The sequence below is a fragment of the Oncorhynchus keta genome, unplaced genomic scaffold (genome assembly GCF_023373465.1).
Source record: "Oncorhynchus keta strain PuntledgeMale-10-30-2019 unplaced genomic scaffold, Oket_V2 Un_contig_3321_pilon_pilon, whole genome shotgun sequence".
Taxonomy (NCBI): domain Eukaryota; kingdom Metazoa; phylum Chordata; class Actinopteri; order Salmoniformes; family Salmonidae; genus Oncorhynchus; species Oncorhynchus keta.
Genome location: NW_026287194.1, coordinates 40040 through 57779, shown reverse-complemented (window position 1 = coordinate 57779; position 17740 = coordinate 40040). Strand labels below are relative to the sequence as shown.

Below are 17740 nucleotides of genomic sequence, written 5' to 3'. Positions count from 1 at the left end.
AAACGACCGGCTCTATCTTGGTTTGGTCATACCTGTTATCGACAAGCGGAGACACGGGTTAGCAACGAGCTGATGTTTGCTACGAATATATAAACACAGCTAGCTAGCCAAATCACCACGCATTACTCACTTATAAGGATAATTGATCGGCACATCAACAAATAAGTAAAGTATGGATTCCGTCAACGCTTTCAACTTGGAGGTAAAACATGAAGCTGTTTTTTTTGGTTAGCTAACTACATTGCTATCTTAGCTAGCTCACCCAGAGGCAGATATATCTCTACTGGCTAACCAAATGTCGATGTAGTTATCTGGCCAAAGATGTCCCAATTGAGCCAACTTTTTGCCATGTTACTAAAAATGATCTAGCCCACCAGAAGGACAACATATTAATTTAATAGCTAATCAGACGTAGGTTAGATGCTACCCGCTTGTGACCTTTCTAATCAACAACTCCAACATGGCTACGCAGCTAACGGTAGCTAACTAAAAGCTATCATGCTAGATGGCGAACTTTTTTTTTTTTTACAATTATGTTTGTTAACCTAAGATGGATCATCAGTCTTTGAGTGTTATTACTGGTTTCCCATAATTAATGTACAGACCATGACAGAAACAGCTGATAATGTGAACTTTATTGCACGGCCAGATTATTGTTTTGTTCGGGTTGATTGTGTCGGCCTGTATTAGTACATAACTCAACGAGGAACCATTGGTTTAACTAACTAGTTGGTTACAGTAGCTGACTAGCTGCTAGATGGTGGTTTTGTTTAAAAGGAAATGCGACTCAGGTTATGTAATTACAAGTTTGGTAACGTTAGTTTCCCAGTTGTTTTTATGTACAAAGTTATTTGTCTAAAATAAACTATTCGTTAATATAACTAAAGTGTTGTGTGGTAGCTAGCTGTTTTTTCCTCTTGTAGAGATGACTACACCAGCCATTTATATCCCCGTCAACTGTTACTTTATTTAGCATAATTCAAAACATGGGCAGCATTACTTCTCATCATTCCCACGTTGTGTATGTTTGCCATTTGCCTGTGTATACACCACGTGTTAATTGTAGATGCATCCAGTGTTTGTTTGTTTTTTCCAATGATTATCTGTCTACCCTTACTCTCTAAACTTTGCTGTAACTGTGGTTTATAATATAAAACACAAATGTGAGTTTTGGATGATTTTATGTGGTTTGGATGAGATGACCTCGTTCTGGTGCTAACTAAAGGTATTATTCGTTTTCCCTCTAACTATAGTTATTCGCTATGATTGACATGAAGCCTCCAATATCACGAGCAAAGATGATGTCAGTCACTAAATCAGCAATAAAGGCTATCAAGGTAAGTTAGGCCAACATTAGAGCAACGTGCGTGTGTGTAAACTGTGTATACTGTAGAAGGAGCACTGTCCTGTTATCTGATAAGTTGAGTGTCTCATTGGAAAATTAAAATATGGGTGAAGATATTTTTCTTATGCTAAAATGTGACCATGTCTAAATTCACAACGTGACACATTTCATCTTGCCTCTCAGCTATACAAGCATGTCGTCCAGATTGTGGAGAAGTTCATCAAGAAGGTAAGTCATGTGAAAACAACCATGGAACTATTATCAAGAGTGGGTCGCTTTGCTTTTGGACAATGTCAGTACATTTACGTTTACGTTCCTTCTCCCCCCAACAAGATTTAGATGCAAGTGGCTGTTCCACTGGTTGTCATAAGGTGTATGCACCAATTTGTAGGTCGCTCTGGATAAGAGCGTCTGCTAAATGACTTAAATGTAAATGTAAGTCATTTAGCAGACGCTCTTATCCAGAGCGACTAAAGTCGTCCGCATGTTGCCCATCCGGAGCAGTTTGCATATTTTGTGACGTTTTTTTATTTGTTTTAGTCTTTGGCAAAGTTAATATTTCGGCTGCTCGTGCGCACATTTTTTTCCTCTTTCTCTTTCTCTCTCTTTCTTTCTCTGACGTCCCTTCATCAGTAATTTGTCGACACTGGGGATTCTAAAATTGTATTTTTGTCATTCAAATGAGAAATTTTTCATTCAAATTTATTAACTTGAAATACTGCTCAAAACATCCTAGTTGGATGTAAAACCTTGTGGATAAGATCTCTGCAAAAAATGTAAACCAATTACTTATATTTTGAGGTGTCTTAGATTAATTCTGACTATTTTGAAGAAGTGTACTGGCTACGGCATCTCAAGATGGACAAACGGTACTATTGCTGCTTTTTTCCCCCGCAAAAGTGATTATGCCAGCACGCTCGTTCGGTTTGCCTATCAGCCGAACTGAGGCATGCGGAAGGCTTTAGCCCTGGAAACCATTTAATAAAAACTAAAGTTTTTACCCTTTTTATAAAATGGTTATAAAACATTTAAGGTTCTGACCCTTATTGTAATTTGTAGACCAGTGATAAAGGTAGAAATACCAATGATGATGATAACATCTGAGCCTTGTTCCTCAAGTGCAAGCCAGAGCTGAAGGTTCCTGGCCTATACGTGGTGGATTCTATAGTCCGACAGTCACGACACCAGTTTGGAGTGGACAAGGACGTCTATGGACCAAGGTTCCAAAAGAACTTCGCCCCGACATTCCAGAACCTCTACCTCTGTCCACACGATGACACGGTAGGTTACTACTGTAGCTGTTTTTTTGGGGGGTTGTTGCACCAAGTTAGCGATGCACAGTTTTTCTTCTAGCACTGACACACTACAATCAGTAGTTTAGTCGTGGGTGGTTGTGTTCAGTTAGTCGCGCGTGGGTGGTTGTGTTCAGTTAGTCGCGCGTGGGTGGTTGTGTTCGGTTAGTCGCGCGTGGGTGGTTGTGTTCGGTTAGTCGCGCGTGGGTGGTTGTGTTCGGTTAGTCGCGCGTGGTGGTTGTGTTCGGTTAGTCGCGCGTGGTGGTTGTGTTCGGTTAGTCGCGCGTGGGTGGTTGTGTTCGGTTAGTCGCGCGTGGGTGGTTGTGTTCGGTTAGTCGCGCGCGGGTGGTTGTGTTCGGTTAGTCGCGCGCGGGTGGTTGTGTTCGGTTAGTCGCGCGGGTGGTTGTGTTCGGTTAGTCGCGCGGGTGGTTGTGTTCGGTTAGTCGCGAGGGGTGGTTGTGTTCGGTTAGTCGCGCGTGGGTGGTTGTGTTCGGTTAGTCGCGCGTGGGTGGTTGTGTTCGGTTAGTCGCGCGTGGGTGGTTGTGTTCGCTGCGGGTGGTTAGTCGCGCGTGGTGGTTGTGTTCGGTTAGTCGCGCGTGGGTGGTTGTGTTCGGTTAGTCGCGCGTGGGTGGTTGTGTTCGGTTAGTCGCGCGTGGGTGGTTGTGTTCGGTTAGTCGCGCGTGGGTGGTTGTGTTCGGTTAGTCGCGCGTGGTGGTTGTGTTCGGTTAGTCGCGCGTGGGTGGTTGTGTTCGGTTAGTCGCGCGTGGGTGGTTGTGTTCGGTTAGTCGCGCGTGGGTGGTTGTGTTCGGTTAGTCGCGCGTGGGTGGTTGTGTTCGGTTAGTCGCGCGTGGTGGTTGTGTTCGGTTAGTCGCGCGTGGGTGGTTGTGTTCGGTTAGTCGCGCGTGGGTGGTTGTGTTCGGTTAGTCGCGCGGGGTGGTTGTGTTCGGTTAGTCGCGCGTGGGTGGTTGTGTTCGGTTAGTCGCGCGTGGGTGGTTGTGTTCGGTTAGTCGCGCGTGGGTGGTTGTGTTCGGTTAGTCGCGCGTGGGTGGTTGTGTTCGGTTAGTCGCGCGTGGGTGGTTGTGTTCGGTTAGTCGCGCGTGGGTGGTTGTGTTCGGTTAGTCGCGCGTGGGTGGTTGTGTTCGGTTAGTCGCGCGTGGGTGGTTGTGTTCGGTTAGTCGCGCGTGGGTGGTTGTGTTCGGTTAGTCGCGCGGGGTGGTTGCGTTCGGTTAGTCGCGCGGGGTGGTTGTGTTCGGTTAGTCGCGTGGTTGCGTTCGGTTAGTCGCGCGCCGGGTGGTTGCGTTCGGTTAGTCGCGGTGGTGGTTGCGTTCGGTTGCGCGCCGGTGGTTGCGTTCGCCAGGCCGCGGGTGGTTGGGCGTTGCCAGGCCGCCGGGTGGTTGCGTTGCCGGCGCGGGGTGGTTGGGCGCCGCCAGCCGCGCGGGTGGTTGCGCCCGGCAGCCGCGGGGGTGGTTGCGTCCGGTTAGCCGCGCGCGGGTGGTTGCGTCCGGTTAGCCGCGCTGGGTGGTTGCTGGTGGTTGCGTCCGGTTAGCCGCGCGGGTGGTTGCGTCCGGTTGGCGCGCGCGGGTGGTTGCGTCCGGTTAGCGCCGCGCGCGGGTGGTTGCGCCCGGTTAGCCGCGCGGGTGGTTGCGTCCGGTTAGCCGCGCGCGGGTGGTTGCGTCCGGTTAGCAGCGGCGGGTGGTTGCGTCGGTTAGCAGCGCGGGTGGTTGCGTCCGGTTAGCCGCCGGGTGGTTGCGTCCGGTTAGCCGCGCGCGGTGGTTGCGTCCGGTTAGCCGAGCGCGGGTGGTTGCGTCCGGTTAGCCGAGCGCGGGGTGGTTGCGTCCGGTTAGCCGCGAATAAGATGGAGGGAATGTTGAACATGAAACCGTATGTTTCATCCAGTATAAGTTAATGTATAGGACGTATTATACTAGAAACAAAATGGACAAATTCTACAGCACAACGGCAGAGTCAAGTCTAAAGTGTAAAACTACTGATGACTTAATAATTCAGGCTTTCTGGGAAATGTTGTGAAGTTCAAACGTTACGGACAGAGAGAGTTAGGAAGACTGCTGTCAGAAGTATTACAATGTAAAGTTACTTTTAATTTGTCTGTCTGCGTATGTGGTCCTTCTGTAGCTCAGTTGGTAGAGCATGGCGCTTGTAACGCCAGGGTAGTGGGTTTGATTCCCGGGACCACCCATACGTAGAATGTATGCACACATGATTGTAAGTCGCTTTGGATAAAAGCGTCTGCTAAATGGCATATATTATTATTATATATTATTTCAAGATATGGCGTATGAGGGTGCAGTGAGATGATACCTGATGGGTTGGACAATATTATTTTCGTCATAACAGGACAGTGCTCCTTATACAGTTTACACACATACATGTTGCTCTAATGTTGGCCTAACTTATCTTGATAGCCTTTATTGTTGATTTAGTGACTGACATCTTTGCTCATGATATTGGAGTCTTCGTGTCGTAGGCAATGCCTACTAAAAAAAAAACATAGCCAGCCAGGCGTCTCCGGGCCGGCGGGGCTTTGCTGAAGGAGCTCTGCTTCGGTGGCCTCTGGTATAATAATTGAATACTTTTATTGAGTTTACCGGTTGGAGAAATGTGTTGTCGTATTGTGTAGAAAGACACGACTATACAATTATTATTTTTTTTTTTCGACTGAATGTATGAATTCAGTGTTTTTGCTAGTTTTGGATATCACCTAGGTCTATATGATCAGGAAGAGTAAGAACAGTAATACCTCCTGAGATTAGTCTTGTTTTTCTGCAAGATAACAATTGCCACAATGTTTGTTCTTCAAATTCTGTATTTTATTGAAACAAAAATGAATCATATAGCCTACATTATCTTGAAAAATAAATTAAAGGTTTAGTTTGCCCAAGTTTCTTTTTTTTTTTTTTTTAGATGTTTACTGTAAAGTTAACCTTTTTCATATAACATGCAAAGTTGTTGTTTTTCTAAGTCCACAACGATGCTTAAACCACATCAGAAGACCACTTTTGAGGTCTGGTAGTTACTCTTTAATTCAAATACACACCTAGCAAGAGGCTGTTTTCGTGGTGTTTTTGTAGTGAACATGATATGGTAGAGTTTGCTAAACAAATACCCACTTGATTGATTCAAATAATCATGATATCTTTCTGCCAGGTAAGTGTAGTCCACTTTGTACTTAACATTTAATTGAGAAGGTTTTTGGGAAAGCCTTTTTACCTACCAGAAGACTGTTTTCATTAGCATCATCGCTAACTGCTACGCAAAGAGGTAGTCACACGCACTGCACACACACACGCACTGCACACACACACACAGACGCGTGTTCTCTTTGCGTGTTCTCTTTGCGTGTTCTCTTTGCGTGTTCTCTTTGCGTCTTCAGGAAGTTGCAGGAAATACGAATCACTGATGCATTCTGTTCACTTGGTGAAATTATTTTTTCCCCCAATACATTTAGTTGATTCCCTGCTGAGGTCAATATTCCATTTTAATGCCTGGATTCCTTGAGGTCCCTAACGACCATATTTTGGACCAGAATGAGTCTCCACTACCTATTGTTCCTGCAGTGATGAGTCACCAACTTCATCAAATGTTTTCAGAATAATCTCCGACAAGCCTCGGTCTATCTGTAGCCTACGCAAAAATTAGGGAGTCAAATGAACAACTCTCACAGATGCCATTTGTCAAGTTACACTGACTAACGAGAGTCACTGAATTTAGCGTCTTAGCATCGCTGTCTAGCGAGGCCCTGACGAGGCCCTGACGAGGCCCTGACGAGGCCCTGGCGAGGCCCTGGCGAGGCCCTGGCGAGGCCCTGACGAGGCCCTGGCGAGGCCCTGACGAGGCCCTGACGTTCTTGGAAAGGAAATCCTTTGTTTTACTGTCCTGATGTGATACTATGGACATAGAACCACATGGTAATGATTAACGAATAGCAAAGGGATGTAAGAGACTTTATTCAGTCGGTTTGACACTTTTTATATAAAACTAGTCAACACTTCCTGTTCGGTCGCCGATCAACACACAGTAAATAGTCTACTGTCCTGATGTGATACTATGGACATAGAACCACATGGTAATGATTAACGAATAGCAAAGGGATGTAAGAGAGACTTTATTCAGTCGGTTTGACACTTTTTATATAAAACTAGTCAACACTTCCTGTTCGGTCGCCGATCAACACACAGTAAATAGTCTACTGTCCTGATGTGATACTATGGACATAGAACCACATGGTAATGATTACCGAATAGCAAAGGGATGTAAGAGAGACTTTATTCAGTCGGTTTGACACTTTTTTTTTTTTTTTTTATAAAGCTAGTCAACACTTCCTGTTCGGTCGCCGATCAACACACAGTAAATAGTCTACTGTACGCCAATCAACACACAGTAAATAGTCTACTGTACGCCAATCAACACACAGTAAATAGTCTACTGTACGCCAATCAACACACAGTAAATAGTCTACTGTACGCCAATCAACACACAGTAAATAGTCTACTGTACGCCAATCAACACACAGTAAATAGTCTACTGTAGGCCAATCAACACACAGTAAATAGTCTACTGTAGGCCGATCAACACACAGTAAATAGTCTACTGTAGGCCGATCAACACACAGTAAATAGTCTACTGTACGCCGATCAACACACAGTAAATAGTCTACTGTACGCCAATCAACACACAGTAAATAGTCTACTGTAGGCCAATCAACACACAGTAAATAGTCTACTGTACGCCAATCAACACACAGTAAATAGTCTACTGTAGGCCGATCAACACACAGTAAATAGTCTACTGTAGGCCGATCAACACACAGTAAATAGTCTACTGTACGCCGATCAACACACAGTAAATAGTCTACTTTACGCCGATCAACACACAGTAAATAGTCTACTGTACGCCGATCAACACACAGTAAATAGTCTACTGTACGCCAATCAACACACAGTAAATAGTCTACTGTACGCCAATCAACACACAGTAAATAGTCTACTGTACGCCAATCAACACACAGTAAATAGTCTACTGTACGCCAATCAACACACAGTAAATAGTCTACTGTACGCCAATCAACACACAGTAAATAGTCTACTGTACGCCAATCAACACAGTAAATAGTCTACTGTAGGCCAATCAACACACAGTAAATAGTCTACTGTAGGCCGATCAACACACAGTAAATAGTCTACTGTACGCCGATCAACACACAGTAAATAGTCTACTGTACGCCGATCAACACACAGTAAATAGTCTACTGTACGCCAATCAACACACAGTAAATAGTCTACTGTAGGCCAATCAACACACAGTAAATAGTCTACTGTAGGCCAATCAACACACAGTAAATAGTCTACTGTACGCCAATCAACACACAGTAAATAGTCTACTGTAGGCCAATCAACACACAGTAAATAGTCTACTGTAGGCCAATCAACACACAGTAAATGGTCTACTGTACGCCAATCAACACACAGTAAATAGTCTACTGTACGCCAATCAACACACAGTAAATAGTCTACTGTAGGCCAATCAACACACAGTAAATAGTCTACTGTAGGCCAATCAACACACAGTAAATAGTCTACTGTACGCCAATCAACACACAGTAAATGGTCTACTGTAGGCCAATCAACACACAGTAAATAGTCTACTGTAGGCCAATCAACACACAGTAAATAGTCTACTGTACGCCAATCAACACACAGTAAATAGTCTACTGTACGCCAATCAACACACAGTAAATGGTCTACTGTACGCCAATCAACACACAGTAAATAGTCTACTGTACGCCAATCAACACACAGTAAATAGTCTACTGTAGGCCAATCAACACACAGTAAATAGTCTACTGTAGGCCAATCAACACACAGTAAATAGTCTACTGTAGGCCAATCAACACACAGTAAATAGTCTACTGTACGCCAATCAACACACAGTAAATGGTCTACTGTAGGCCAATCAACACACAGTAAATAGTCTACTGTAGGCCAATCAACACACAGTAAATAGTCTACTGTAGGCCAATCAACACACAGTAAATAGTCTACTGTACGTCAATCAACACACAGTAAATAGTCTACGCCATGACTCCACATAGCTGGTAATATGAAACGGGTGAAAGATAAAAAAATGAATGTGTCAAATAATTAGGATAAGATGTTTTACTCATCATTGCCACTTACATGGGACATGCAAATTCACCAGCATCATGCTCACTCCATACTTGGTGTGGGTAGTAGTCGACTAATTGCTATTGGGGCAGGTGTTGGGGTAGTCGACTAATTGCTATTGGGGCAGGTGGGGGGGTAGTCGACTAATTGCTATTGGGGCAGGTGTGGGGGTAGTCGACTAATTGCTATTGGGGCAGGTGTGGGGGGTAGTCGACTAATTGCTATTGGGGCAGGTGTGGGGGGTAGTCGACTAATTACTATTGGGCCAGGTGTGAGGGGGTAGTCGAGTAATTACTATTGGGCCAGGTCTGTGGGGGAGTCAACTAATTACTATTGGGCCAGGTGTGGCGGGGGTGGGCGACTAATTACTATTGGGCCAGGTATGGGGGTAGTCGACTAATTACTAGTGGGCCAGGTGTGGGGGGTAGTCGACTAATTACTATTGGGCCAGGTGTAAGGGGGTAGTCGACTAATTACTATTGGGCCAGGTGTGAGGGGGTAGTCGACTAATTACTATTGGGCCAGGTCTGTGGGGGGTAGTCGACTAATTACTATTGGGCCAGGTGTGGTGGGGGTAGTCGACTAATTACTATTGGGCCAGGTGTGGCGGGGTAGTCGACTAATTACTATTGGGCCAGGTGTGTGGGGGGGGGTAGTCGACTAATTACTATTGGGGCAGGTGTTGGGGTAGTCGACTAATTACTATTGGGGCAGGTGTGGGGGTAGTCGACTAATTGCTATTGGGGCAGGTGTGGGGGGTAGTCGACTAATTGCTATTGGGGCAGGTGTGGGGGTAGTCGACTAATTACTATTGGGCCAGGTGTGAGGGGGTAGTCGACTAATTGCTATTGGGGCAGGTGTGGGGGGTAGTCGACTAATTGCTATTGGGGCAGGTGGGGGGTAGTCGACTAATTGCTATTGGGGCAGGTGTGGGGGTAGTCGACTAATTGCTATTGGGGCAGGTGTGGGGGTAGTCGACTAATTACTATTGGGGCAGGTGTTGGGGTAGTCGACTAATTACTATTGGGCCAGGTGTGAGGGGGTAGTCGAGTAATTACTATTGGGCCAGGTATGGGTGGAAGACGACTAATTGCTATTGGGGCAGGTGTGGGGGTAGTCGACTAATTGCTATTGGGGCAGGTGTGTGGGGGGTAGTCGACTAATTACTATTGGACCAGGTGTGAGGGAGTAGTCGACTAATTACTATTGGGCCAGGTGTTGGGGGTAGTCGACTAATTACTATTGGGCCAGGTGTTGGGGGTAGTCGACTAATTACTATTGGGCCAGGTGTGAGGGGTAGTCGACTAATTACTATTGGGCCAGGTGTGAGGGTAGTCAACTAATTACTATTGGGCCAGGTGTGAGGGGTAGTCGACTAATTACTATTGGGCCAGGTGTGAGGGGTAGTCGACTAATTACTATTGGGCCAGGTGTGAGGGTGTAGTCGACTAATTACTATTGGGCCAGGTGTTGGGGGTAGTCAACTAATTACTATTGGGCCAGGTGTATGGGGGTAGTCGACTAATTACTATTGGGCCAGGTGTAGGGGGTAGTAGACTAATCGAGCTGGTTTCTGATCAACTCAACGGACAACCTAAAGCGTAACTGTAAACTCCTCTCATTGTGGGTTCTTATCCCCTCTCTTTCTCTCTCTCTCTACGCAGAGTAAGATAATCCGTGTTCTCAACCTGTGGCAGAAGAACGCTGTGTTTGAGATGGATGTCGTCCAGCCCCTGTTGGACATGGCTACTGGCTCTTTGGTCCTTGTTCCCTCCCCCAGGAGGACCTCCAGGCCCAGCCCCCAGTCTCCAGTGCCTCTATTGCAGCAGCCCAGCACCAGGCCCAGCCCACAGTCTCCATAGCAGCAGCCCAGCCCCCAGTCTCTAGTGCCTTCGTTGCAGCAGCCCAGGCCCAGCCCTCAGTCTCCAGTGCCTCTATTGCTGCAGCCCAGCTCCCTGTCTCCATAGCAGCAGCCCAGCACCAGCCCCCTGTCTCTATAGCAGCAGCAGCCCAGCACCTGGCCCAGCCCCCTGTCTCCATAGCAGCAGCCCTGCCCCACCTCCCACCACAGCTTCGGAACCCTGAGGCTCTGGCGGCTGTGGCCCAGCTCTTCCAGTCTGGACAGGGACACGAGGTGAGTGAGAGCAATAGAAATGAAAGTGTTCCCATAGAGATTCTAATTCCCTAACCAAGAGGTTACCTGTCATTTTGCCATGGTCAGATGTTCTACTCCCATTTATACTCAGTCTCTATTGTAATAGCTACACTATTACACAGTACTAGCTCATACGGCAGGGTAGCCTAGTGGTTAGAGTGTTGGACTAGTAACCGGAAGGTTGCAAGTTCAAACCCCCGAGCTGACAAGGTACAAATCTGTCATTCTTCCCTGAACAAGGCAGTTAACCCCACTGTTCCTAGACCAGTTAATCCACTGTTCCTAGACCAGTTAACCCACTGTTCCTAGACCAGTTAACCCACTGTTCCTAGACCAGTTAACCCACTGTTCCTAGACCAGTTAACCCACTGTTCCTAGACCAGTTAACCCACTGTTCCTAGACCAGTTAACCCACTGTTCCTAGACCAGTTAACCCACTGTTCCTAGACCAGTTAATCCACTGTTCCTAGACCAGTTAACCCACTGTTCCTAGACCAGTTAACCCACTGTTCCTAGACCAGTTAACCCACTGTTCCTAGGCCGTCATTGAAAATAAGAACTTGTTCTTAACTGACTTGCCTAGTTAAATAAAGGTAAAAAAAAATAATTACAAAAATACACCCCAGAACAACATGACTGGGACAGGAAATAAAAATGAACACGTCTCTAGTTTTTCTCTTCAGTGTTTGTTCTTCACCACAATCACCCATGACTCCTTTTGTCTGTTTACTGTGAACAATGTAGTTCTACTGAAAAGACGTTTTTATACCAGGCTAGTAGAGGATAAATACATGATGTTCTCTTGCTGATTTGAAGGATTGTATGTAATTTGGCTGTTATCCCCTCCTGTCTGTGTCCAGCTTCAGAAGATGCTTCTGAGGCTCCAGTCAGGGCAGCAGACCACCACTCTGGTTCCCAACACCATGGCGGACGAGACTCAAACTACGGCTCCCAGCACCGTGTCTGACCAGACCCACTCGCAGAGGGTCCAAGGCCAGCATAACACACACCATCCACTGTTCAACACGCACCACACACATCCTGCAGAGCAGAATAACTCGCTAGCTAAGGTAATTCATTATTGTACGCAAAGCACATTTCTGACCAACAGACCATTTTTTATTTTTTAAGAGGCCTAATCTAACAGGACAGCATTTCCGTGGTTTTCATAAAGCCTCCTTGAAATGGGCGGTCGGTCACGGATGTTAAGTCAACTCTAGTGTGATTGGTTACGGATGTTAAGTCAACTCTAGTGTGATTGGTTACGGATGTTAAGTCAACTCTAGTGTGATTGGTTACGGATGTTAAGTCAACTCTAGTGTGATTGGTTACGGATGTTAAGTCAACTCTAGTGTGATTGGTTACGGATGTTAAGTCAACTCTAGTGTGATTGGTCACGGATGTTAAGTCAACTCTAGTGTGATTGGTCACGGATGTTAAGTCAACTCTAGTGTGATTGGTTACGGATGTTAAGTCAACTCTAGTGTGATTGGTCACGGATGTTAAGTCAACTCTAGTGTGATTGGTCACGGATGTTAAGTCAACTCTAGTGTGATTGGTTACGGATGTTAAGTCAACTCTAGTGTGATTGGTTACGGATGTTAAGTCAACTCTAGTGTGATTGGTTACGGATGTTAAGTCAACTCTAGTGTGATTGGTCACGGATGTTAAGTCAACTCTAGTGTGATTGGTCACGGATGTTAAGTCAACTCTAGTGTGATTGGTCACGGATGTTAAGTCAACTCTAGTGTGATTGGTCACGGATGTTAAGTCAACTCTAGTGTGATTGCTCACGGATGTTAAGTCAACTCTAGTGTGATTGCTCACGGATGTTAAGTCAACTCTAGTGTGATTGGTTACGGATGTTAAGTCAACTCTAGTGTGATTGGTTACGGATGTTAAGTCAACTCTAGTGTGATTGGTTACGGATGTTAAGTCAACTCTAGTGTGATTGGTTACGGATGTGTCGCTAAATCGGGGTGTTGTGGTTGTTATGGCGGGTTCTGTCTTCAGAAACTCCTGGACCGGTTTGATTACGACGACGAACCGGAAGAAGTGAAGAAAGAGGAATTGGATTCCCTTGTTCCGGGAAACGTTTATGGTGGCCAGTTTCCTGGTCAGACGCCGCCCAACATGGAGCTGCAATTTCAGGGTCATATGATGGGCCAGCCTGGGAGGCAGCAGACACCTGGTGAAGGATACCCTGGTCTGAACAAGGGCTACAACCAGAGCCAGCACACTGACCAGCAGAACCCGGACCAGGGAAACCCCAGAGAGAGAGAAGATCCGTCTGGGAGGAGGGATGGGAGGGAGGGGAGGCAGCGCGGCCACAGCAGGAGGTCACGCTCCAGGTCTGGCTCTCGGTAAGAAGCTGGAACCATGGTTGATATTAGTTTTTTTTTTGTTGAGGACACTTTTTTAAAAAACCTGTAAAAGTATTGTTTAGGATGAACAGATCCTCTGTAACAGAACCCTGCCCGTCCCCACCTTTTTTTTATCTTGGCTTTTAGTTCATGATTGTACTGTTATTTGAATAATCCTTTCTTGCTTTTATATCCTTATTTATTTATTTTTTTACCTATTTCATTTTACTGTAATTTTTTATAAATGCACTTGATCTCTCTCCAGATCTCCCAGGAGAAAGAGAGCCAGGTCCAACTCTCGCTCCCGGAAGCCCCGACACTCCTCCCAGCGCTCCGGGTCCCGCTCCAGGGAGAGTCGCTGGAACTCCCCTCGTTCCCGCTCGCAGGAGAGGAAGGAGAGAGAGAAGGACAAAGACCGTAGACAGAAAGGTCTGCCCAGCATCAAGAGCCAGACACTCAGTGGTACGTACTGTCAGATGATACACGAGAGGATCCGCCTCCCGATTGGTACCTTATTCCCTACTATATTCGACAAGGGCCCCGTATTGAGTGTTTCCCTCGTCGTTGTTGTTGTAGTTTGCACCACGACTCTGTGGGTGGGCCAGCTGGACAAGAAGACTTCTCGGCAGGACGTCATGTGTTTACTAGAGGAGTTTGGGCAGATTGACTCCATTAATGTAAGTGTATATACTTACTGGCACCCTAATCCCTTTGTTGTAGTGTACTACTTTTGACCAGGGCTCATCAGGAATAACCAAGGGAGTGCTCTGTATAACTAATGGGGGGGGGGGGGTTCACCCTGAAAAATGGTCTAGGAACAACTTAGGTAATACCAACCTGTTCCCTCTCCCCTCCAGATGATCCCTCCTCGGGGATGTGCCTACATAGTGATGGTCCACAGGCAGGATGCCTACAGAGCTCTACACAAACTCGGCAGAGGATCCTTCAAGGTCAACCAGAAGACCATCAAGGTACTTGTTGATTTATTTATGTACGTTAAACCAACTTTAAAAAAAATATTGTATTTTTTTGTGGCCTGGCCAGTTTGTCAAATAACATTCTGATTTACAATGTAGACCTGGTAAATATGGGGCCTCTGGCTCTTTTTTTTAAAAGCAAGATTTAAAAAAAAAAAAAAAAAGAAGATTGTTCCGTGTTCAAAACACTTCCATTTGTGACCATTTGACTTTGCAGTGCCAAACATATTTTTATTGGTTGCTAGGCCGACCAGTGGGAATATTTTTGTCAGCTGGTCACGTTTTTAGTTTTTGGCTCACAATTTGTTTAAAAAAATGTATTATCAAGATTTATTCAAACAGCAGTGTGTTATGCAGACCGGCTATTCAAAAAGTTTGTTGTTGTTGAGTCTTTGTGATGCGTATTTCAGTCATCATGCTGTGTTTGAATTAACATTTCTAGAGGATTTCCCCCCCCCCAAAACCTTCCTGATTTTAAATGTTGACTGTAAAGTAGGCAGAATGATATTATGATGATTTTGATCAAATTGCGTGTCATTTGTTGTTGTTGTGATGGCAGAGTTTGCAACATGTAGCCAACATTGTACAGTACAAAAAAAAAAAAAAAAACCAATAGCTGCTAGTCTCTTGCTAGGCGAATTAAAGGACAACTACACACCCCTCAAATTTTTTTTTCGATTGTTACCAGACCTCAAAAGTTGCCTCTTCTGTTGGTGTGGCCATCGCTAGGGCAATGGCCGGCCTGCTCGCTCTGCTGGCCATTGGGCAGAGGCCTAATACAAACTTAAAATAAATAAAAAGTGTCTACCATCTGCTGTGGCAGATAAATTCTACTGGTCATTCAGGTTTATTACCAGGTAAAATATTTTTCCCGCATTAGTTATACCAAAAATCATGAGCATGCTTAGTAATGTTTCTAAAACAAGGAATGTATTACAATTAAGAAAACTACATTGCTCAATTAAATGTAATATTTTTTGTCCTGAGTCTTTAAAACCGTCCTAAAGGATCGGACCCTTTTTCCAATTTTCTCCAATAATGACATACCCAAATCTAACTGCCTGTTGCTCAGGACCTGAAGCAAGGATATGCATATTCTTGATGCAAGAGAAAGGCCATAATGTATTATTCCAGCCCAGGTGCAATTTAGGATTTGGCCACTAGATGGAAGCAGTGTGTGCAACGTTTTAGACTGATCCAATGAACCATTGCATGTATGTCCAAAATGTTGTATCAAGACTGCCCAAATGTGCCTAATTGGTTTATTAATACATTTTCAAGTTTATAATTGTGCGCTCTCCTCAAATAATAGCATTGTATTATTTCACTGTAATAGCTACTGTAAATTGGACAGTACAGTTACATTAACAAGAATGTAAGCTATTATTCTACGTTAGCTCAACATTTTCTGCGGGAGTGACATTGATCCCATAGAGGTTATTAAACCTAAATATCACAGATGAGACCATGTTCATTCTTCAATTGTTCCCATGAGAATCTCACTAGTAGAAGGTGACAATCCTCTCCTCTTCGCTAGTAGTGGAAGCCAACTCAAACATTGTTATGGTCACAAGGGAAGTGGTTTTTCAATGTAAATATCCAGGAAACACAAGGATAAGGTCTCACTTTAGTAGTTATACCAACTTTTATGCCTGTGCGCATTGCTTCTAAAAAAACAAATCTTACAGCACTTCACTCACAGGCAGTGTTGCTGTGCGAGGTCGGTTAGCTATAACGTTAGGATTCCTATTTCTTTGTGCATTACCAGATGTATGAAACAAAATGACAGAAATACTTTGAAAACAGCTACTGCAGAATTTATTTAGCTTTAAATCAAAGCCAAGACAACGCAGGAGTGGCTTCGGGACAAGTCTCTGAATGTCCTTCAGTGGCCCAACCAGAGCCCGGACTTGAACGACAGAACATCTCTGGATAGACCTGTAAATAGCTGTGCAGCGACGCTCCCCATCCAACCTGACAGAGCTTGAGAGGATCTGCAGAGAAGAATGGGGAGAAACTCTCCAAATACACGTTGGCCAAGCTTGTAGCATCATACCCAAGAAGACTCCAGGCTGTAATCACTGCTAAAGGTGCTTCAACAAAGTACTGATTAAAGAGTCTGAATACTTATTTAAATGTGGTATTTTTTATTTTATTTGTAATAATGTAGCAAAAAAAATAGTTTTTTTTTCTTTGTCATTATGGGATATTGTGTGTAGATTTCGGGGGCAATTTAATTCATTTTTGAATAAGTAACGTAACTGGAAAAAGTCAAGGGGTCTGAATACTTTCCGAATTACGAATTGCAGTGTAATGTAATATTATTTATTATTATTATTTATTTATTCATAATTAGTAATAGTGATTAAAATGTGTAGACATTTTCGTAATATTTCAGACTTGTTTTTATTGAGTTTTTACCTGAAATTGCACCACCAGCCTGTTTTTTATATTCTGAATTGTTTTCAGTAACTTCCGGCTGCACTGAGCCACGTAAAACTACAGAAGCCCATCCCCAACACCTAAAACATGTCATCAAATGTTGATCATACAAACAGGAGATGTTTTAACCATTTGTGTTTGGGGGGCGCCGTCAGGTAGGGAATCCACTAGATAGCACAACCACAAAGTCAAAATTGACGCTATTGTAAATATGCCCCCAACGGTAAATGTCCGCTCCCCGCGGAAATCTAATTGGCATAATACCCCGTTTTCTTTTTAACATACAAATCCGTCAGTTTATGTTAATTTTTTTTGTGTTTTATTTTTCCTGTGTTGAATTACTCACAAACCACCACATTCACCTAAACTCAGAAAAAAATATATATAAAATGTCCTCTTAGTCAACCGTGCTTATTTTCAGTTAGTATCTGTGTGAACATAAGATTCAACAACTGAGACAAACCGAACAGGTTCCACAGACATGTGACTAACAGACACGGAATATAACGTGTCCCTGAACAAAGGGGGCGGGGGGGTCAAAATCAAAAGTAATTCGGTATCTGGTGTGGTCACCAGCTGCATTAAGTACTGCAGTGCCGTTGTAAATGAGAACTTGTTCTCAACTTGCCTACCTGGTTAAATAAAGGTAAAATAAAATCTCCTCATGGACTGTACCAGATTTGCCAGTTCTTGCTGTGAGATGTTACCCCACTCTTCCACCAAGGCACCTGCAAGTTCCCCGGACATTTCTGGGGGAATGGCCCTAGCCCTCCGATCCAACAGGTCCCAGACGTGCTCAATGGGATTGGGGTCCGGCCCCTTCGCTGGACATGGCAGGACACTGGCATTCCTGTCTTGCAGGAAATCACGCACAGAACGAGCAGTGTGGCTGGTGACATTGTCATGCTGGACGGTCATGTCAGGATGAGCGTGCAGGAAGGGTACCACATGAGGGAGGAGGATGTCTTCCCTGTAACGCACAGC

General features: G+C 44.8%; 1 protein-coding gene across 1 annotated transcript in view; it reads left to right on the top strand.

The window, feature by feature from the left end:
• The first annotated feature begins 67 nt into the window (after positions 1-67).
• LOC118376530 (SR-related and CTD-associated factor 4-like) overlaps positions 68-17740 on the top strand; it is a 28421-nt gene continuing 10748 nt past the window's right edge. The window contains 11 exon segments of the mRNA XM_052508015.1: positions 68-202; positions 1254-1337; positions 1529-1573; positions 2465-2626; positions 10484-10645; positions 10648-10953; positions 11835-12044; positions 12988-13337; positions 13603-13799; positions 13914-14014; positions 14195-14308. Coding sequence (XP_052363975.1) covers positions 173-202; positions 1254-1337; positions 1529-1573; positions 2465-2626; positions 10484-10645; positions 10648-10953; positions 11835-12044; positions 12988-13337; positions 13603-13799; positions 13914-14014; positions 14195-14308 — 1761 coding nt within the window. The 5' untranslated portion in view covers positions 68-172.